The sequence below is a fragment of the Leishmania mexicana genome, chromosome 18, assembly GCF_000234665.1.
Source record: "Leishmania mexicana MHOM/GT/2001/U1103 complete genome, chromosome 18".
NCBI classification, from domain to species: domain Eukaryota; phylum Euglenozoa; class Kinetoplastea; order Trypanosomatida; family Trypanosomatidae; genus Leishmania; species Leishmania mexicana.
The window spans coordinates 658,726-678,698 of NC_018322.1; the positions used below are offsets into that span (position 1 = coordinate 658,726).

The following is a 19,973-nucleotide window of genomic DNA, read 5'->3' on the forward strand; positions in this document are numbered from 1 at the left end:
CCGAAGCAATTCTGTTTCTCGGAGGACAGAGTACTTCTCCCTTGACACGTTCACACCCGGGAGCTTCGTACGCCTCTCTCCCTCAAGCACTGCGGTCTCAAGGAGACGCGTCAGCGACGCCAGCTAAATGACAGAAGTGCGTGTTTGTCCGTGACTTCCTCGCACCCTCGAAGTGGATGCTGCGCGTTGCACCCCTCTCCAGTGTGTGAAGTGCCTCTCGCTTCCGCTAAAATGACTGTCGTTTCGCGTTTTATTAGGCAAGACGGTAGCGATGCTCGCCACAATGATGCCAAGGAAAGCACTCGCGTTATTGCGTCTCTCCTGACCTCTTTCCTTCCCCGTATCCGCCTCTCACCGGTCGCCCCATGCGTTGTCTGTCTCTGCGTCAATGTGTTTCTGTGTTCGGCCGCGGGGAAGACCCCGAACGAAAGTGCATCGCTTACCCCTCATTCGACTCTCCTCCAGCCGTTGCCACTCTAGCGCCCCATTGCGTACGCCGCAGAAACGGAAAACGGGTATTCATCATTTGCGGGCCATGCCGCAGAAGATTATTCTCGATTGTGATCCCGGAATCGATGATGCCGTGGCCATCTTTCTCGCCTACGGCAACCCGGAGATCGAGCTGCTGGCCATTACGACGGTGGTGGGCAACCAGACCTTGGAGAAGGTGACCCGGAACGCGCGGCTGGTAGCTGACGTGGCCGGCATCGTTGGTGTGCCCGTCGCGGCTGGTTGCGCCAAGCCCCTCGTACGCGGTGTGCGGAATGCCTCTCAGATTCACGGCGAAACCGGCTTGGGTAACGTCTCCTACCCACCAGAGTTCAAGACAAAGTTGGACAGCCGCCATGCAGTGCAGGTGATCATCGACCTTATCATGTCGCACGAGCCCAAGACGATCACGCTTGTGCCTACGGGTGGCCTGACGAACATTGCGATGGCTGTCCGGCTTGAGCCGCGCATCGTGGAGCGTGTGAAGGAGGTCGTTCTGATGGGTGGCGGCTACCATACTGCTAATGCGTCTCCTGTCGCGGAGTTCAACATTCTCGTCGACCCGGAGGCGGCACATATTGTGTTCAACGAGAGCTGGAACGTAACAATGGTGGGGTTGGACCTGACGCACCAGGCGCTCGCCACGCCGGCGGTCCGGAAGCGGGTGAAGGAGGTGGGCACGAAGCCGGCTGCATTCATGCTGGGGATTTTGGACTTTTATACAAAAGTGTACGAAAAGCAGCGCAACACGTACGCCACGGTGCACGATCCCTGCGCTGTGGCGTACGTGATTGACCCCACAGTGATGACGACGGAGCGAGTGCCAGTCGACATCGAGCTCAATGGGGCACTGACGACTGGGATGACGGTCACGGACTTCCGCTACCCGCAGCCAAAGAACTGCCACACGCAGGTGGCGGTAAAGCTGGACTTCGACAAGTTTTGGTGCCTCGTGATTGACGCACTCGAGCGCATCGGCAATCCTGAATGACGTGTGTGTCGCGATTGGCCATCAGCGCAGTGACGAGCGCGGGTCTTTTTTTCGCCCCGCTGCGAGGTTATTGTCACTGCGATGGTGCAGCTCCGTGCCGCACGGAGGAAAAGGGTGGATGGGCAATGGCGAAGCAGCTGCGAGGGTAGTGGTGCCAGTTACAAAGCCGACTAGCCGATTACGCCGCCTCCGCCACCTGCACCGCCTGAATCACCCTTTCTCGCGCCTCCTTACAGCATCCTTTGCATTCTTTTTCGTTTTCCATCGGCTCAGCGACCGTATCGCACCCTCCCTTTTTCCTACCGGCCGCAACAGGGACGAGAGGCGTCGCTGGCACGCCGATCTATTGAGAGCGCGTATACCACAAAAAATCGAAGACATCTTTATTGAACATATTTTTGACTACTATTCTCCAACGTGTCAACCCCACCACGAACCAGTCAGCACCTGTGCACACACAACCGCAGCCCACCCATCGCTGTCGCACGGCGGTGATGTCAAGCAGCCGGGCCAGCCAACGTCGCTCGGCATCGTTCAGCCCACTGCCATTCTACTGCACACAGAGCAGCCGAGGCCCAGAACTACGCCCGACATCACCGCAGCGCAGTGATAGCAGGAGAAGCAGCAGGTGGATGCGTGCACTTGCGGAACACGCGGGCAGGACTCGCAGTGGGCTGGTCCAGGCGTGAGCACGACTATACGTCTCCTCGGCACAGCGCCAGCCGAGCCCTGTCCGCCGATGCCAGAGACCCCGCAGCCGCACCAGAGGGCAGCCGCTGCAGGGCCTCGGCAGTATCACGACGAGTGGGCACTGGACCATGACACCAGCGTGTGGTGGCCAGCATTGTTATGACCGATCGAGGCTAGCAGACCTCTAAAAATATTTTTTCTCGTGGCCAATTGGGAGCTTTATTGAAATCGTAGAGGCACCGCTCACTGTTGGTACGCGAATGATTCGTGTATCGGTGACTGTGAGTTGTTAACTGTGGCGTAACTGCTGTCTGCCCAGTGAGTGGCGGTGGCGGGCGGCGTTCGCATCGCGTGTCTGAGGTGTGCGCACACGGGCACAAACGGGAGGACATTGCGTCCGCTTGGGGGTACGCGCGGGACTCGACTCTTCTCTTGGTCTCTCTGGTAGGAGGGTCTTTCCATTGCTCTCCTCACTTTCACGTTCTCTCTCGTCCTCCCCTGAGCACCCTTTGGGTGCTGTCATATCTGGCTTTGCCTGCGAGCTGCTCCGCCCAGCACGAGTGCGCCCGTCTTTTGCTCATCGAGGCCTCCTGCCCAGCCTCTCGACAAAGCTTCACACTGAGCCACCAACTCAGGTACTTTTATTCGTACGCATTTATAGAACTCTCTCGCACATCCCCGGGTGCACACATCGAGGAGTGCTTGACCGCACGTACGACACTCCTCACATGGATGTGCACATACGTATATATATGTATATGTTTTTCGCTTGCTTCCCTTCGACTTGACGCATATACGCACACGTTGACACGCGTATTGGGGCACGTTCCCCTTGCCTTTGCTTCGCCTCCACCGCCACCAAATAAAACGGAAGAGCGATCATAATCGCGTGGACGTCAAGGCACCCGCGTGCCCACTGACACACAAATACGTACACGCAGACATTCGCACGTGACCGTGACGTTGTCCATCGCTGTCTCCCCCTCCCCTCAATCCCCTTTCACTTCGGCCGATCGGTGCGGGTACTTTCTCCGCTTGTTTCGTACCATTCCTAGCATCTCGTCGTTTTGTTTATTGGCGAGTTCGCCGTCTTCCCCTCGTCTTGTGTTGTGACGTTTCCGACCTGCTCTCCGTTGGCGCGCCCGTCATCTTTTCCAGTGTGTCACGCAAACGTCACCCCCGTCCCTTTCCCAGTCTCGACGTCTCTCTTTCTCTCGCTCACACCTTCCGGCCGAGCTGCTTATCTGCGTCATTCACGACGACGCTGCCTTCGGTCTTCATCGGCCTTGGTCCATCTACCCCGCATCTTGGGAGTTGTTGGGCAGGACGGACGGCAGCGCGCATCGCGCACGAGGCGGAGAAGGGAGAGCAACGCAGGATCGAAACAAAACGAGGGCGGGTGTGGGGTGGGTGGGACGAGCCTTAAAACTTCCTTTGCGTCATTGGCAACTGCTGGTTGCTGCTGTTGCTTCCACCGAGACACTGACGCGTAAGGCACGTACAATCCAGTGCCGATTCGGGTGAAGCGCGTTTTCCATCTCTTCGTTGCTCTGCCAAACACTGTGCCGCTACGCGATCTCCTTTTGTTTTGTTCTGCTGCTCATCTCTTCTCTGTTCTTGCCCCATTGGTTGGCGCCGCAGTGGCTGTTTCGGCGCACGCCTGTGCCTGCACCGCCATGCCATGCAACGCGGAGTTTCTCATCTCCGTCAAGGGCAAGCGGGAGGGAGAGCTAGAGATTGCGCACTACCCCACGAAGCTCACGTGCTCCTTTTGCGTGTTTCTCACCGAGAAGAGGCTAGGCGAGGCGCTGTTTGTTCTCTACCGCCTGCGCGTTAAGGAGTCGTCCATCCTCTTCTCCAAGACGTACGGGCTGCTGGGCCATGACAAGGCGGGCCAGGCGCAGCCGTCCATATGGGATGAGATTGCCCTTTACGCGCAGCCGGCAGTGATGGAGACGGGCAAGCTATCCACTATTCGTGTGGAGTACGTTACCATCGCCGAGGCTGAGGCAAGGGGGCTTATCGAGAGGGGAGAAGTGGAGAAAGAGTTTTGCCGGCCATTTTTCGCGCGCGGGGGCACGAAGCACTATGAGGTGAAGTGCACTTTCCACGACGCCTCGCCACAGACAGCAGCCAAAAACAGCAAAGAAACACGCAGTATCGGCGAATTTGCTGGCAGCTCCCGTGCCACGAGTGCCGCTACGGCGGTGACGCTGTTCACAGCCGTGTGTGTCGTAGTAGGAGTTGTAGCCGCACGGCGGCGCGGTGTCACCTGGGAGAGCGCCGCGCGAACCGTGCATAGCTGGACTGGAGTGTAAGATCCGTTATAGTTGATTAGCGCGCTCACAGCGCCACTGTGAGGCATTGAAGGGAGTACTATCGATCCTTTGTGTAATCAGACTATTTGGCGGTGTTTCTCACCGCACTACCACTCTCCTGTTTTACTCTGTGGTCTCTTTCCCGCTGAGTCTGCGCATCGCGCAACTCTCTCTGCTGCAGTAGAGCACCCACAACGAGAACCCTGCCAGCACGTTGGCGCACGCGAGAGCCGCAAATACACCCGCATACACACGATAAGACAAGAAAGAGTTGATTGTATACGCCCGTTTGTGTACCAGCGATGTGGTTGCTGGTCGACGCTCGGTGTATGCGATGTTCATCAGTTTGGTCTTATGAGGGCCTCGTCGCGCATCTTTGCGAATCAGTGAGCGTGGCTGTCACCCTCTTTCTCTCGCCCTGTATGGTGTGCGGCACTTCTGCCGATTGAGGACAGCCCTGTGCTTTCTGCCACGTTCGAGCGTCGCGAGGGATGTGTTTGTAATGAATGTTCTCTGCTTCACGCGTTGCTGGCCTGCGTGCGGTTGTGGTTTGCTGCCTTTTCCTTTCGTTCTCGTTTTGCTCCCATTTTGTCTCTCTTCACGCGTTGGCTGCTTCTTCTTCCGTGGCTCTCCATCGCTTGTGGACAGGCATGCTTGACAGCACAAGATGTGAGAGGTGCGCTTGTGCTGCTAGTCAGCGTGAATGATGCTTTCATTGTTGTTGTGGTAGACGAGTGTCGCTGCCCCTGTGCGTCACAGTGGGACACCCCTTCTCTTGTCCCTTTCCTTTCCGAATGGACCGGGGCACCGTTGTGAGCGCGCGGGTTTACGGGTTCACATGGGTGCCCACACTGATGGACTTGCTCAGGGGGGCGATAGAGAGAAGGGAGGAGAGAGATGTGTGGCTTTTCATTGTGTTGTGCTAGCTTGTGCGTGTGTCTTCGTGTGTGTCTGTGAGCTCCTTTGTGTGTCGCTTCTCTTCGACTTTTCACTTCGAACAAACCGCTAGGCGGCAACGCAGGCGGAGCTACCGTCGCAGTGATGACGTCATTGCGGGTGCGCTGCATATTTGGCGATGATGCTCTCGTCACAGGCTCGTTGTTCTTTGCTCCTGCACGCACACTGTGGTGTGCTCGTCTCTGTTGCCGTGGTGTCGACTCACCGCACGTCATTTCACAGTGCGTCGCTCGATGAGGAAAGCGAGAGATCGCCAGCATTGCAGAGCCCCAAAACATGCGTTCTTTGGTGCTTCTGTCTCTGTGTATCCGTGTTGCTGAGGTGAAGCTATCTGCCAGCCGCCGTGCCAATTCTAGGGAGGATAGCAGTGCTAAGAGGAACCCAGTCACTGTTGCCTTCAGGCTTCGTCCGCTGCGCGTGGCCCTCCCCCGTGTATCCTCCTCTTGCCTCGGTCTCCCTCCATATCTTTCTTTGCCTCTTCTACTGCAGCCGGCGTTTCGGTTTGCAGACACATCTTTACAGGGCGGCTGGGTTACCCAGAGGCGTCGACAAGTCCATTATCACGGAGAAACAACATCACGCGCACGCACCAGCACACACAAACGGGCAAGGCAAAGAAGAGGTGGATATCGCGCCGCTCGACGTGCCCACACGCTGCAACGCTACCGTGCGTTTTTTCCATAGACGTTGCCCCTACTCACTTGAAAGAATATCTTTGTTATAGAGCACACTGTAAAAGGACGAGGAGATCGAAGGCGCACGCCTTCAGCATGTCTTTGGTGTTAGTCCCCGAAGCCACGTACACCGCAACGCCTCGAACACATACACCTGCACCAAGTATAGGCACTATTCTCTCTTTCCCGTGCATGTGTCTGTACGCGCGCAGCATTGCTTCGGCAGCTTTCTCATACTCGCTCAGAATTTTCCAAAACGCACAAAACGAAGTGTAACTCAAAGGGGGAAGCCGATGAGTCAACGCCGCGTGGAGGTGGCGGTGCGCGTTCGACCCGACACGGAATCGCGCCATAACTCGTGTGTTTCCCTCAACCATGCGACCCGTCGCATAACCGCGCAGGACGACATCGGCGCCAACGTGCTGGCTGGGCGCCGTTCCTACAAGGAGGACTTTCTCTTCGATGAGCATGTGAGCAACCGAGCTGTGTTCGAGGAGCTGGTGCTGCAAAAGATGCGCGCAGCCACCCCAGAACACCCCGACACGCTGTGCTTCCTTGCCTACGGCCACACGAGCAGCGGTAAGACCTATACCATAGCGGGCAGTGAGCAGGAGCCTGGCATTCTTGCGCTCTGCGTCGAGGAGCTGCTGCGGGGCGAGGGTGTGGTCGAGGTGGCGATGCTGGAGGTGTATCTGGAGTCCGTGAACGACCTTCTCGCGCACGGAGAGCCACGGCACATCCGCCGACGACAAGGCATGCGGGGCCCGGTGATTGTAGTGGAGGGACTGACGACGTGCTCCCTCACATCTGTGGAACAATGGAATGCCGTAGCCGCGTACGGCATGAGTTCACGCCGCACCGCGCCGACGGAGCGCAACTCCCGCAGCAGTCGTAGCCACGCCATCTTTACCATCAAAAGCCGTGGAGTGCGTCTCTGCTTTGTTGACCTGGCAGGGAGTGAGCGGCAGACCGTCTTCTCCCCTCAGCTCAACAAGGAGAGCATCAGCATCAACAAATCACTCTCCCGCCTGAGCACCGTGCTGGAGGCGCTGAGCAACCAAAGAGTAGCCCAGGACGGAACTCGCTCCTATGTCAACTTCCGAGACACCACCTTGACAGTGCTCCTGCAGCGCTACCTGACCGGGGCGTCCATGACCACCTTTCTCGCATGCGTGCATCCGAGCGCAGACTACTACCAGGAAACACTCAGCACTCTTCGCTACACTCAGCGGCTGAAGCGCATCCGCACCTGCATCACCAAGACCGACGAAGGCGAGTGGAGTGGATTGAAGGTCAGTGAGCACCAGGTGCTGCTCGATGAGCTGACTCGCCTACGTGAGCAGATGAAGGTGAGCGAGAACGCTACCAAGCTCGTTGAGGCAACCCATCGGCGCCGCATCGCAGAGCTGGAACACACGCTCGCAAAGCAGGGGGGATTACATGACGGTGCAGCTGGTGCTTCAGCGCCGCTGTCGCCCGCTCCCAGAGAGATGAACGCCAGACGCGTGAGGGACACACGGCGGGTAGCGGGCTGGCTGCTCAGCCGCGTCTTGGGCGATCTGCCAGAGCTAAACGTAGGCTACGACGCTTACTTTGACGCCTATTTTCCCCCGTCCGTCCAGGTGATCGGGTACGTGTCAGCCATGGCGAGCCTCGTGCCGCGCACCGCCAGCGACGACCCACTTGCATTTCTTGACGTCGGCGACTTGGCCATGGGCCTCTCCATGCTAGACGCTGGCGTCCCCCCATTCGTTCGACTCCACAAGTCTGTCTGCAGTGACCTGAGTAACTGGGCGGGGTGCGAGTGGGATGGTACCCAGAGCGTCGTTTACGTGCTCACCTTCTTCGAGTACCACCCTACGGCCATGTCCTCCGCCGCCGAGGATGCCGCTGGTATGGAGGAGGCTCTGCCGTGCTGTGGTGGCTATGTGACGTCCGCGCCGCTGCTGCCAATAGCGACGGTGCTTTGCGTGGCAGCGAGCACCACTCGACGCGTCAAAGAGGAGGTGCTGCAGCGCCTCGTCGACTTGCAGTGTGAGCAGCACGAGGCAGTCGCGGAGCAGGCCAAGGCCGGGGCACGGACGCCTTCGCTGTCGTCGTCGATGCTGTCGTCTCGTCAAGATGGCTTTCCTTCAGACGCAGCGCTTCTCGACGCTTCTGAGATGCGAAACATAAGTGAGGCAGAAAGTGACGACACCGCCTCGGCCTCCACTGACAGCACTAGTGGTGGTGCGTTCCTCGCGCAGGAGGTGCGCCGTCAAGCGGCGGACACGTCCCACATTGTGACACCATTTCAAGAGGAGGAGGAGTGCAGCGCCAGCGGCGGCCGCAGCTGTGACTCGCGCGAAGAGGCGCGCGCAGAGGTGCGGTCAGCCAAGGTGCATCGCCACCTCCCCGGCGAGCTCACCTCCCCTTCAAGGTCGTCTGTGCCGCCGCCACGAGCGCGCAAAGCGGAAGAGCCGGCACAGGTGAGGGGTGGCACTGCGGCGGCTGTGGCGTCCTCGCAGCTGATGCCGGCAACATGTAAGTCACTTTCCCCCTGGCGAACTTCCGGCACCTCGTTGGCGCCGTTGCCGCCTGCAGACGCGCTTCCACCGGGGCACACCAGTAAGCGGCGTCACAGGGCCACTGGTGAAGGCAAGACCGTGCATATGCAGTCGTGCCAAGGGTGCAGATCGATGTAAGGACCATAGCGGAGCGACACCGTGCGCAAACGTCCACTGAATGACACCCCCGCGGCAGAGTCCTGATGAGGTGCGCGCTCGTAAATCTTTGTGCTTCACTGCTCAACACACACGCATGGCAAAGATGCACGTCTTTTGTGGCTTTCCACGTGATGGACAGCCGACAGAGAGCGCACGTGGGCCGCTGTGTCGCGGAGGATTCTCTCTGTCTGTGCACTTTCCCTGCTCATGCACCCCCTCCCCACAGCAGAATGAGGAGAGAGCGAGCGAGCGTAGAGCGACGTTGCGCACGAGAACGAACAAGAGGAAGCGCTCAGCTCTCTGTCCTTCGAGGCGCAGCGAAGGAGAACTTGTCTTCCGCAATACCTACCGAGTGCAGCAGAACCCTCTTCGTACCTCAGTACCTCGCCGCCAAGCCCGGATGCACGACTGCACAAGTAGAATGCGACACAGTTCCCGAGTGTTGGCAGGAATGTCTGCGCATGTGTCTGTGACTCTCGTTTCCTTTTCCTTTTCGCCACCTTTTTCTACCCATCTCTGTTGACGCCATTTCGCCGCACGCATTCACCGGTCCCTCACCCCGCTTCTGTCCCAGAACACCAGCACACGACACACCACGTTGCAGCCATGGCTGTCACCAAAGAGAAGAAGTCCTTCAAGAAGTTCGCGAAGAAGCACTTGGCCGGCGTCATCGAGATTCGCCGCAAGACTGCCAAGTCCAAGAAGGAAAAGCTTGAGCGGTTGGAGAAAAAAAAGGCCCGTGAAGCGAAAAATGCGGCCAGGGAGGAGAAGGAGCACATGGATCAGCTGGAGCGGCTGAAGGACACTGACCCCGAGTTCTACTCCTACCTTGAGGAGGAAGACCCGACGCTGCTGGAATTTGGCAAGGAGGACATCGACGTCGTGGCGGAGAACGACGGCAGCGATGCGGAGACGGAGGTGGACGACGAAGAGAGTCGCGGCGGCGAGAGCGACGAAGACAACGGGGAGGCGGACGGCGGTGATGAGGAGGGTAGCGACGGTGCGGCGCCGCGGCGTGGCCGTATCACTCGCGAGGAACTCACGCAGGTGACGAGCGCCGGCAGTGGCGTGGAGTCATGCATCGACGTCTTCGTCTCCGCTGTTCGTGAGCTTGGCTATCAGGTCAAGGAGCACCCTCGGCCGCAGTCCACTCGCAAGTTCGAGGAGCCGGCTCTGGTGAAGGAGGCGCTGGTGTCGGTGGCGCAGCATGTTGGCAAGCAGCTCAGCACCTTCATCACGGGCAAGGGCTCCTTCAAGTCGCACAAGACGCGGATGCTAGTGAAGCGTCTCCTCATGGCTCTCTCGTCCGTCATTGGCGAGGGAAACGTTGACGCCGTCTTGTCCGCGAGCCTCCTTCACGCCATCGTGCCCTTTGTGCCGCTGCTCCACTACGTGCGTGGCGTCACCAAGACGGTGCTGAGGGTGTCGCTGAATCTCTGCGCCGCTCCTGAGGAGTCAGTGCGCGTCGCGGCTTACATGGTGGTGCGCTCTGTTGCAACCCGTGCGGCCGGTACGCGCTCCATGTACCAGTCGACAGCGTTCAAGGGCATCTTTCTCACGCTCATCCGCACTGCCCACCAATACAACATCCACAACCAGACTACGGTTGCTTTTCTCATGAACTGCGTCGTAGACCTCTACGGCACTGACATGGAGGCCGCGTACCAGCACGCCTTTGTGTACCTGCGCCAGCTGGCCATCTACCTGCGTGCGGCGTTGCAGCAGCAGACGCAGAGCAACGTTCGCGCCGTAGTCAATTGGCAGTACCTGAATGCGCTGCGCACGTGGGGGGCAGTGGTGTCGACGTACTCGGAACCGAATCAGCTAGGGCCGCTCATCCACCCGGTTGTGCAGATCGCCACGGCCTTGATGGACCTCTTTTCCTCGCCACGCATGTTTCCGATGCACCTCCAGATTATTGAAGTGTTGAACCACATTGCTAGCCGTGCCGAAGGGCTCTACATCCCTGTCGCGCCGTACCTGCTCCGCATTCTGACCTCTCCGAGTGTTGCCCTCTCACACGCTCAAAATGGCGTCTCGCCTGGTGCGGACCGGGTCGACTTGCTGTTCACCATCCGCGTCAAGAAGTCGCAGGCGCGCAACGGTGTCTACCATCGCGACGTCTGGAACGAGGCGCTGTACCTCCTCACCGAGCACCTTGCCACCCACAGTCACACCGTAGGCTTCCCCGAGGCCTTCTGGGCGGTTGAGAGCACGCTGCGCAAGCTCAGGACGCAGGTGCGTGTGCCGAAGGTGCACTCTAGCATCAACAACTTGTTGCGTCACATCCAGACGACCTCGCAGAAGATCAAGGCGAAGCGTGACCAGGCCAACTTCGGTCCGTGCGATCTTGCCGCGGTGAAGCAGTTCGAGGACGAGCTGAAGCAGAAGAGGAGTGCACTCGCGTTGTACTACCAGACTATGCGGCAGCAGCGCATCGACGACCTCGCCGCGAAGCACAAGGACGCGTCAGGCGAGCGCGTCACCTTGGACTCTGTTGCGGGGAAGCACAAGAGCAGTGGAAAGACTGGTGGCAAGCGGAACCGTCCGCAGGTGCGCCGCGACGCGTAAGGTGTGTAGCAGACCGTCGAACGACAGTACACCTTTAAACGGCACTTCTGCGGCGCCGATCGAGTGAGGTGTTGCACCTGGGCAAGGCAGAGGCGGTACCCATCTTTCTTTTCGTGTCCCCTTTTCCGCGAATGTACGTGACACCGGGCCGCATCGTAGCGCTCCTTTTCTCCTCTGCGGGTGGTAATGATGATGGGGTATGTGCGTGTTAGCGAGGGTGGATAACAACTTAATTCGACTAACGAAAATGCTTCTCTGTGCGTTGTTTCCTTTCTCTGACGTTCTCTTCTCGGCCGTCAGTGCTTCAGCCTGAGCATGTCTACGTGCGCTGTGTGCTGCCTTGTGCTGTGCACGGGCGATGATTGCCTTTTTGGCCATTTTTTGTGGGTATGCGTGTGTGATGACGCACCGCGGAGTAGTGGCGGTGCGGTTCCCGGTTCGCGGGTCCGTTAGCGCCGTAAGCGAAAGCGCATGAGCAGAAAAGGACGATTACTTACAAGGCGGGCTGCGCATATGAATGTGCCGTGCGCGAGACGGTGCCAGCGACATGAGCGACGCCACGGAGTCTTGCGGAATATCACTACCAAAAGATTGGTAACGGTGAGGGATGCGCAGCTGAGCCAACGCACAGACTCTACAGCAGGCGTCTGTGTGCTGACATGTTAGGCAGCTCAATGCAAGCAAAGCTGAAGGGGGAGGGGGCAGCTTGCCGTGTGGTTCGCTGTTGTTGTGTGTCTCTCTTAGCGAGCGCGCAAGTGGTTCAGCCGCTTTCGTTGCCTTTAATCTGTTCCAATCACCATCCATCTCCCATACCCCTCCCCGTTCCTTCGCTCCCCTTCTCCGCGTTCTTGTCTCACGACTTCCGCCTCCTTTTCAGTCACCACAACGACTGTGGTGAGCCGAACACGCGCATTTCTCTCGTCACAACATTCAGAGGCACGCACGTGCGCTGAACCATTCAAAAAGCGCAGGCTAAGGCAGGCACACTTGCAGCTGAGGTCTGGCTTGCATCAAAGTCCTGCGCTTGCTGGCCTGTGCACGTGTCTGCCTCTCCGCCGTGCTGAACGTTTGTCTGTTTCTCTCTGTATGATCCCTGGACATCTGCATCAGTCATTTCTCTCACTTCCATCGTATCTCTCCACACGCCCTGCCTTTTTCTGCCCCTGTTGCGCGCGCTCGTCAACTGATTCAGCCGGCATACTTCGTCGCGCTCCGATTTTTGTGTGCCTCTGCTCGTGTGTGCATTGCGCTCAAACGCGAGGGGGGGTTCGGTGCACTCTCCTGTCCCTCCTTCTACTCGGCACGTGCGTGGGTTCTCGGACGCCGCGCATTCTTATGTGTGCCATTTCGTTGTTTCCGCCGCTCCTCTCCCACTCCCTGGCAGGTGCGGCATCTCCCCTCGCTGGCTTTTGCCTTCTGTGCCGGTGGCACAAGACGCCATCCGGTCGTCTTTCCTGCCATTTGACAGACGAGCGCTCTTTTTTTTCGCTCTGCTCTCGTTCTCTGTGCGTAGCACACTAGTCCCCACCCTGACGGTTCGCACCTTTCTCAGATCCCACGCGTGGGCAATCCCCTGTTCCAGACCCGCACAGAAATCGAAGGGGCACCGCTGCAAGTGCTCGGGCAACGGCGTGGACCCCCTCTTTTTCCGGCCTCCCTTCGTTCGTTTGTGGACGCGCTGTGGTTACGGAAGACTCTGCCGTTTTCGTCCACACCCGTCCGTCTTTGTATGTGCGCTCGTTGATCGTCATCGTCATGGACTCGCTGTACAACTGGAATGACTCGACCAAGATCGGGGTGGCCTTTACCGGCCTTGGTATGTTCTTCACCTTTATGGGGATCGTGATGCTCCTGGACAGCATTCTTCTCACAATGGGGAACTTCTTGTTTGTAGCCGGTGTGGCGATGGTCATGGGACCGCGGCGGTGCAAGGCGTTCTTCATCGCGCGCCAGCGCGCATCTGCGTGCTTCTTTCTGGGCATTTTGTTTGTGGTTCTCCGTTGGTGTTTTATTGGGCTGTGCATTCAAGGCTTTGGCGCGCTGAACCTATTCGGCAACTTTTTCCCTGTACTAGTGCGCGTGCTGGAGTCTGCCCCTGTCATTGGCCCTATAATCTTATCCGCCCCGGTCCAGAAAGTGTTGTCTCTCATGCATGTCAACGATGTGCGAAACCTGCGGAATGTTTAGAGCTGTGAGCGTGCCCTCTCTGCCCCCCTCCTAGGTGACTGACAGTTGCAGCACTGCGACGTCAAGTCGATTTGAGAGAGGGGTGGAAGGAGAGCAGCAGTGCGGTGATGGAGTCTGGCAGTCCGGCAGGCGCGGAAAGGTGCGGATTCTTGAGTCGCACGATTGCGATGCAGGCTTTGAAGAGAACGGTCGCGCAAGACTCTTCAGACACTGATACGCAGTGCGATGCAAGACTCTTTGTGCCCTGCAGCGTCCATGTGCGTCTCCTTCGTCGCCTCACTTCTTCATTGCCTCCTTGCTCGCTTGTACATGAGGTCTCCATCGCGGGGTGGGTGAGGACTGGCCGGGTGTCTGTGTACGCCCGTGGGTTGTATGCTATTCCTTCTTTGATGCTGTTCTCTGGTATCGCAGATCGGGCGTCCACCTTCCTCCGTGCTCGCGTGCATGACGCATGCGAACATCTATACACAAGAGCTGTGGTGCGTGTATGCGCAAGCAAGGTACGCTCACACACGGCCAAGCGTCTCTCTGTCGCTGACACATCTTCTCCGATACTGCGTTTAAGCGTGCTGCCGCGGCATCATTCGCCGAGGGACGAGGAGTGCGCATGTCTACTCCTCTGTGCGTTGCTACACACTTGTCAAGCGTGTTTTGGTAGCTTTCGAAAGAAAATCAAAGGCAAACCCGAGGGCCGGTGCTCCTTTTGTTGCTCATGTCCGCTTTCATTTGCAGATCGCTACCCCCCCCTCCCCACGGTGCCTTGAGGGTACACCAGCTACGGAAGTCAGGATAGGGCGCACCCGGGTGCTTCATGGAGCCCCCCGCTCCTCCGTCTTCACTCTATTTTGCTCCCCGTTCTCCTTTTCCAACCTCCTGCTGCTTGCTCACCATCGGTGCGCACGTCTCATGCTGTAAAAGCGAAAAGGCACGCCAGAGAAGACGTACACTCTCCCTCGCTCCATCACCCGCCGACTCGAGGCGCTCCAGCAAGAGATGGAATTGACCGTAGGGAATAGGCACGTGCTACTGACTGCACACAAGACGTACAGTGAACCAGATGGGCTGCATAGTCTCCAAGCGTTCGCGCAGTACCCTCCGCTGTGCACCTACCTGGCCGAATGTGCGAAGAGTGGTCCAATCCCCGATGCCGTTGTAGTACGCCGCCTGCACCGTGTGGCGCATCGTATTACTGGCGCCGTGGTCGACCTGGTCTATCGGGACGCATGCAGCGGCACGCAGACAGAACGTGCACTGCGCCTTACCAACGTCCACCCGGCTGCGCTGCTGCCCATCGTTGCTGTAAAAGGGCAGCGCTACGCATTGTTGGCGCGGCAGGCGGAGTTATCTCAAGGACTCGGAATTGTGACCACAGCGATGCGTGGTGTTGTGAATGCCGAGGGTGGCTTCGCCAGTGACACGTATGCCAGTGCACTGGAAAGTGTCGGAATTCGACTTGCGGATGCAACCCCTCTCTCATCTACGGCTTTCACCATAGGCAACGAGGGCGAGCCCGCCATTCGTCTCTTCACTCTGACCACGACGTGCGATGAGGTGCAGGCAGAGCAGCTTCATGAGGACCCACGTTTAGCACTGGTGGCGCTCAAGGACGTCCTCGCCGCAGGGGATGCTGCAGCGTCCTTGGCAGTGTCCTTGATCCCGGCCACTGGCTAGCTGCACTGCACAACGAAGGAAGAGGGGCAAGACTCGCGACCAGTGCAACCACCGACGGTCTTTTTCTTGGTCTGCCGGTATCGTTTTCCCTCTCGTTCTCAGACGTCGTGCGGCGTCGTGATGCCTCTCTCACGTTTTCTTCTTATTTACGTTTCGATTGTATGTATCATCGCCCCCTTCCTGCGAGCGTCCGTGTGTATGAGTCCCTCTCTCATGTACAGCCAAATCACGCTTGCACCTGTTTGTGCGCATGCGTGACTTCCGCCCTTGTCTTCCTCCTGTGTGGCCCTTTCTCCCTCTCGCCCTCACATTTGCGTGGCGCCCGATGCGACCGCGAAAACGGCGCTGACATCACTACCGATTGAAGGAACGCCCTTCTGGCCATTCATCGCATCTTTTCCGTAGCATGACGTAGAGAGACACTGCGCACGCTGACTGTGATCAAGGTTTCCTTCGAAGAAGAAAACCCCAGAGTGTCTTACGGAGGCCACCGCAGTGGCCGAGCGTTATCGTCGATATCGCGTTGTGTTTGCAGTACCGTATGGTGTAGGCTTCCACCGAGAAGGGAGACTCGAAACCGGTGCAGTATCGAAACCCGTGCACTGCCCTCGGCAGAAAAAGGAGTAGTCTCTCTCTCCACCCTTCACGCTCGCTATTTGCCCCCTCCCCCTCTCCTCGTTCTCTCGTGTCTCCGTCGAAGCGTTGCTTGTGTCACAGTTGCGCGCTGTCGTTGCCACTCCTCCTGACCTCTGTTTCTGACATCGGATCCATACAACGGTCTTCCCCCGCCGCCTTTTTTCCCAGCTGCGCGCCGTGCTCCCGGCTCTTCTGCCGGCGCTGGCGTGCTTGCATTCACGTGCTATGAACTTTCAGCGTGATTGATGTTGTCCTCGTGCACTGAATGTGCCATTTCCTTTGTCATTAAAGTTACATGCATCGTGCACTCTGAGTCGAACAAACAGATGGGCCCAAGAAACCGTTGTGGAGAGAGAGGCAGACGTCCATAGAGCACACATGCACACCCGCACTTGCGCGCACGCTTCCACGTGTTTACTCCAGTCCCTTCACCGGCGCTGCTCTTAACCACTCTCTTCATCTCATGTGCGCCTGCCTCCCTCCTTTTGTCCTCTTCGGGTTGCCGGCATACACACAGAGGGACGGCGACATCTACCTCTTTCACTCTTGCCGTGTTTCCGAAGTGTGACTCCGCCTGCACGCATCTTCTCGTTTACGAGCAGCGGCGTGTGGCACCTGCTGACGTGCCCTTTTCCTTTTCCATTTCTCTGCGTTTTTTCTGTGTCTTTCACGTGCCATGTCAATGCTGGCCACCACACGCTGGTGTCATGGTCCAGTGCCCACTCGTCGTGATACTGCCGAGGCCCTGCAGCGGCTGCCCTCTGGTGCGGCTGCGGGGTCTCTGGCATCGGCGGACAGGGCTCGGCTGGCGCTGTGCCGAGGAGACGTATAGTCGTGCTCACGCCTGGACCAGCCCACTGCGAGTCCTGCCCGCGTGTTCCGCAAGTGCACGCATCCACCTGCTGCTTCTCCTGCTATCACTGCGCTGCGGTGATGTCGGGCGTAGTTCTGGGCCTCGGCTGCTCTGTGTGCAGTAGAATGGCAGTGGGCTGAACGATGCCGAGCGACGTTGGCTGACCCGGCTGCTTGACATCACCGCCGTGCGACAGCGATGGGTGGGCTGCGGTTGTGTGTGCATAGGTGCTGACTGGTTCGTGGTGGGGTTGACACGTTGGAGACGGAAGAACTTGCCTCTTCGAGGCGGTGAGAGGTGATACACAACACAGCTCTCCACTCGCTTTTCACTTCCCGCCTTCTGTGCCGTAGTGTGGCTTTTCAGTGTTATGACGTGCATGTGCCCGTTCGCGGGTGCACGTCATTAGGTCAACGTATGAGTGTAGCGACGGATAAAAGGAAATCCAAGGCGATAAGCATATGCAAGGCGCAACGCGTGCACAATGCATCCTTGACAAGCACCACAGTGCCGCCTTTTCACGTATTTTCGACTCTTATCAGGGGCGCTGAGAACGTCGGCGCAGCGGTTTAACAGTGCGAATGTGACGTAAGAAGCGGCGCCCCAGCAATGAAGAGTGAACCGCGCAAACACATGAGCTGCATGGAGATACTTGACGTGCAAAATTGCTGCGTTGCGCGCTGCACGCGCGCCCTTGTGGTGCCTTCCCCTTCCTTACTCCTTCCCCACGCCTTCATGGACAGTCCTCTTCGTCTTCCGTTACGCACCCCCTCTCTCTGCGCCTGCCCACATACCCGAAAGCCCCTTCTTTCATTCTATGCCACACCACGCCGACGCTCTGCACGGCAACTGTTGCGCAGCCTCGCACCATTTTCTCTACGACGCAGACAAGGAAGAGGCATAATAACAACTTCATGTCCGCTACCATGGACCCGGACGCACCGTCGGTGCTCACGAGCGAGGTGTACAACGCCGCCGAAGCAATCTTCAGTATGCTACAGAACAAAGAGAAGCTTGTGTCTTTCCTCGACTGCACAACGCTTCTGCGTGGCATGGGGATGAACCCGACGCACGAAGATATGGACAAGCTGAAGGAGCGCATGGCGCAGCCCATCCTCCGACTAGAACAGTGGCGTCGAGAGGAGGAGCTGAAGCGCGAAAAGGAGCGGCGCAAAGAGGAAGCGCGCGAACGGAAGGGCAAGGGTCGTGCGAGCGTCGCGCTTAGCAGGAAGTCGATCGTGAAGAAAGTCGCTGACCCTGGAGCTGAGGCAGCACCGGTGGACATCACACCTGCTGAGGAGATTAAGAACATCGACTGGAACATCTTTATTAGGTGCACGGAGATGATTTTCCGAGATCGCATGCGCGAGGAGCGCGCGGTGCTGGAGGCACTGAAAGTTTTCGCCGGAGACTCGTCTGCAATCATGTCGCGTGACAGGCTCATCGAAATTGTCACCACCAACGGCGACAATGTGTTCACCCCAGCAGAGGTGAAGATGTTGGTTGGGATGCTGCCGGAGAGCTGCCCGGTAAAGGAGTGGGCAAGGCGGATTGAGGGTACGTACGTGGCCCCCACGCAGGAGGAGATCGACACCGCTGCCATGCGCGAAATCGATGCACGCCGCCAACAGGAGGCGACAGAGAAGCAGAGGGAGACCGAGAAGGATCCGTTGGAGGGATTGTGAGACAAGCAGCTTTTTTTTGACCTTTCCACTGCTTGCCTGGTCGAACCTGGCCAGCACTACACCTAACTCCTGGCGGCGGTGACATCACCACCCTCTGAGCCTCCCAATACTTGTCCGCGCTTCTCCCCTCGCTACCATCAGGTCCATGGCAAAGGGAAGCCAAGGAAAAGGAGAGAGCCCTCGGATGTACAGTTTTCCTCCACGCCATGTCCTTGCAATCTCGACTGTAGATACCCCTCTGCGCTACAACATGCTGTGGCATACATGCGCTCGAGTGAGCCCCTGCGCCGTGGGTCTCGGACACCGTTTCTCAACGCTCACCCACGCTCACTCTCCATGAGTGTTACTCTCCCTCCCCCATCGCTCATGATGACTGTGGACTCATTTTATCGACTCTCGTGTTACTTTGTTGTGGCCACGTGCGCTGCACTCAACTCTCCGCTATCCCTTTTACCTGCTCGCTATTTGCTCATCTTCATCACTGCTCACCACCCGCGCCGCAACACACATGCACATGCTCCTTCACGCATATACGACACCTCCTGCCACGCGCTGACTCTCAAGACTTCTCCCCTCTGACGCTTCTCTTTGGCCTGCCCTCTTCTCTCTTCGAGCCTCCGTCCGTTTCGTGTGCCACTGTCACTAGTGCATTCATTTTTCGTGCCATCAAGCATCCTTTGGCTGTGCCTCTGACCTCTGTGCCGCTGCTGCGTTGCTCTCGACACCGTTTTTTTTTTGCCGCTTCTCCACCACTCCTCACCCCGCCAGCGAGCCCACCGTTTTTCATTCAGTAGTATTCACAGGAATTGTGCTGCTCAATTTCATCGTCACGAACAATGTCCGAGATGAACCTCATTGTGAACATTACGTGCAACCCGCCCGTCATCTCCATCTTTGGGCCCATCAAGGAGAGTACGATTGACCGCCTCAACGAGACGATTCCGAATTCCTGCTCTACTACCAACACGGGCAAGACGCCGTTTGCACTGGTGCACAAGGATGACCCTCCGCACTGGTTCGGCGAGCTGCGCACTCAGTTCGCCACGGAGGATATCGGCACATCGATACTATTCATCTCGGTCCTGGACGCGCTCGAGGAGGAGGGTACCTGGAAGTTGCGCGGCAGCACCTCCATGAACCACGACGGCAACAAGACCACCTACAAGTTCTTCTTCGTCCGCGGTGCTCATTAGCTTTTCTCCTGCGCTAAAAGCCGCTTGTGTTGAATGCGTATGTCTCACACGGATCTGCGGCTGCTGCGCCAGCACCGCCATGGGAGCTACTCGTATAGAGGAGGTCTATTTGTGTTTCTCTGTGAGCCTCTGAAGCAAAAACCAATCCTTGCCTTCTTTCTTTGTTCATGTACATAATGCACAGCGCTAATTCACCAGCGCAGCCGACGAGTTGGAGGCAAACGAAAAAAAAGCAAAGGAGGTGGTGCGAGCGAGATGGAGCGGATGAGGACGCTGTCACTGCCAGTGCTCTAGCGAACGCACACCTCCTCTAGCGTTTCTCTTTCGGCGTTCGTTTCTTTTTCTCTCGCTGG

At 57.9% G+C, this 19,973-nt stretch overlaps 8 protein-coding genes across 8 annotated transcripts; all 8 read left to right on the plus strand.

Annotated features, from left to right (window-relative positions):
- Window positions 1-535: 535 nt before the first annotated feature.
- On the plus strand, window positions 536-1,480 carry LMXM_18_1580 (nonspecific nucleoside hydrolase; the record flags this gene model as incomplete). Its single annotated transcript, XM_003874120.1, has 1 exon — window positions 536-1,480. The coding sequence occupies one exon, from the start codon at window positions 536-538 to the stop codon at window positions 1,478-1,480; it is 945 nt and encodes a 314-aa protein (XP_003874169.1).
- Window positions 1,481-3,846: 2,366 nt separating this feature from the next.
- LMXM_18_1590 (hypothetical protein, unknown function) lies at window positions 3,847-4,488 on the plus strand (the record flags this gene model as incomplete). The annotated part of the gene is made up of 1 exon (XM_003874121.1): window positions 3,847-4,488. One exon carries the CDS (start codon window positions 3,847-3,849, stop codon window positions 4,486-4,488), a length of 642 nt encoding a protein of 213 aa, XP_003874170.1.
- A 1,924-nt stretch (window positions 4,489-6,412) lies between these two features.
- LMXM_18_1600 (putative kinesin) lies at window positions 6,413-8,803 on the plus strand (the record flags this gene model as incomplete). The annotated part of the gene is made up of 1 exon (XM_003874122.1): window positions 6,413-8,803. One exon carries the CDS (start codon window positions 6,413-6,415, stop codon window positions 8,801-8,803), a length of 2,391 nt encoding a protein of 796 aa, XP_003874171.1.
- A 627-nt stretch (window positions 8,804-9,430) lies between these two features.
- Window positions 9,431-11,395, plus strand: LMXM_18_1610 (conserved hypothetical protein; the record flags this gene model as incomplete). The annotated part of the gene is made up of 1 exon (XM_003874123.1): window positions 9,431-11,395. One exon carries the CDS (start codon window positions 9,431-9,433, stop codon window positions 11,393-11,395), a length of 1,965 nt encoding a protein of 654 aa, XP_003874172.1.
- A 1,755-nt stretch (window positions 11,396-13,150) lies between these two features.
- LMXM_18_1620 (conserved hypothetical protein) lies at window positions 13,151-13,582 on the plus strand (the record flags this gene model as incomplete). The annotated part of the gene is made up of 1 exon (XM_003874124.1): window positions 13,151-13,582. The coding sequence occupies one exon, from the start codon at window positions 13,151-13,153 to the stop codon at window positions 13,580-13,582; it is 432 nt and encodes a 143-aa protein (XP_003874173.1).
- A 993-nt stretch (window positions 13,583-14,575) lies between these two features.
- On the plus strand, window positions 14,576-15,253 carry LMXM_18_1625 (conserved hypothetical protein; the record flags this gene model as incomplete). Its single annotated transcript, XM_003874125.1, has 1 exon — window positions 14,576-15,253. The coding sequence occupies one exon, from the start codon at window positions 14,576-14,578 to the stop codon at window positions 15,251-15,253; it is 678 nt and encodes a 225-aa protein (XP_003874174.1).
- A 2,403-nt stretch (window positions 15,254-17,656) lies between these two features.
- Window positions 17,657-18,427, plus strand: LMXM_18_1630 (conserved hypothetical protein; the record flags this gene model as incomplete). The annotated part of the gene is made up of 1 exon (XM_003874126.1): window positions 17,657-18,427. One exon carries the CDS (start codon window positions 17,657-17,659, stop codon window positions 18,425-18,427), a length of 771 nt encoding a protein of 256 aa, XP_003874175.1.
- Window positions 18,428-19,263: 836 nt separating this feature from the next.
- Window positions 19,264-19,620, plus strand: LMXM_18_1640 (conserved hypothetical protein; the record flags this gene model as incomplete). Its single annotated transcript, XM_003874127.1, has 1 exon — window positions 19,264-19,620. One exon carries the CDS (start codon window positions 19,264-19,266, stop codon window positions 19,618-19,620), a length of 357 nt encoding a protein of 118 aa, XP_003874176.1.
- Between the last annotated feature and the right edge of the window lie 353 nt (window positions 19,621-19,973).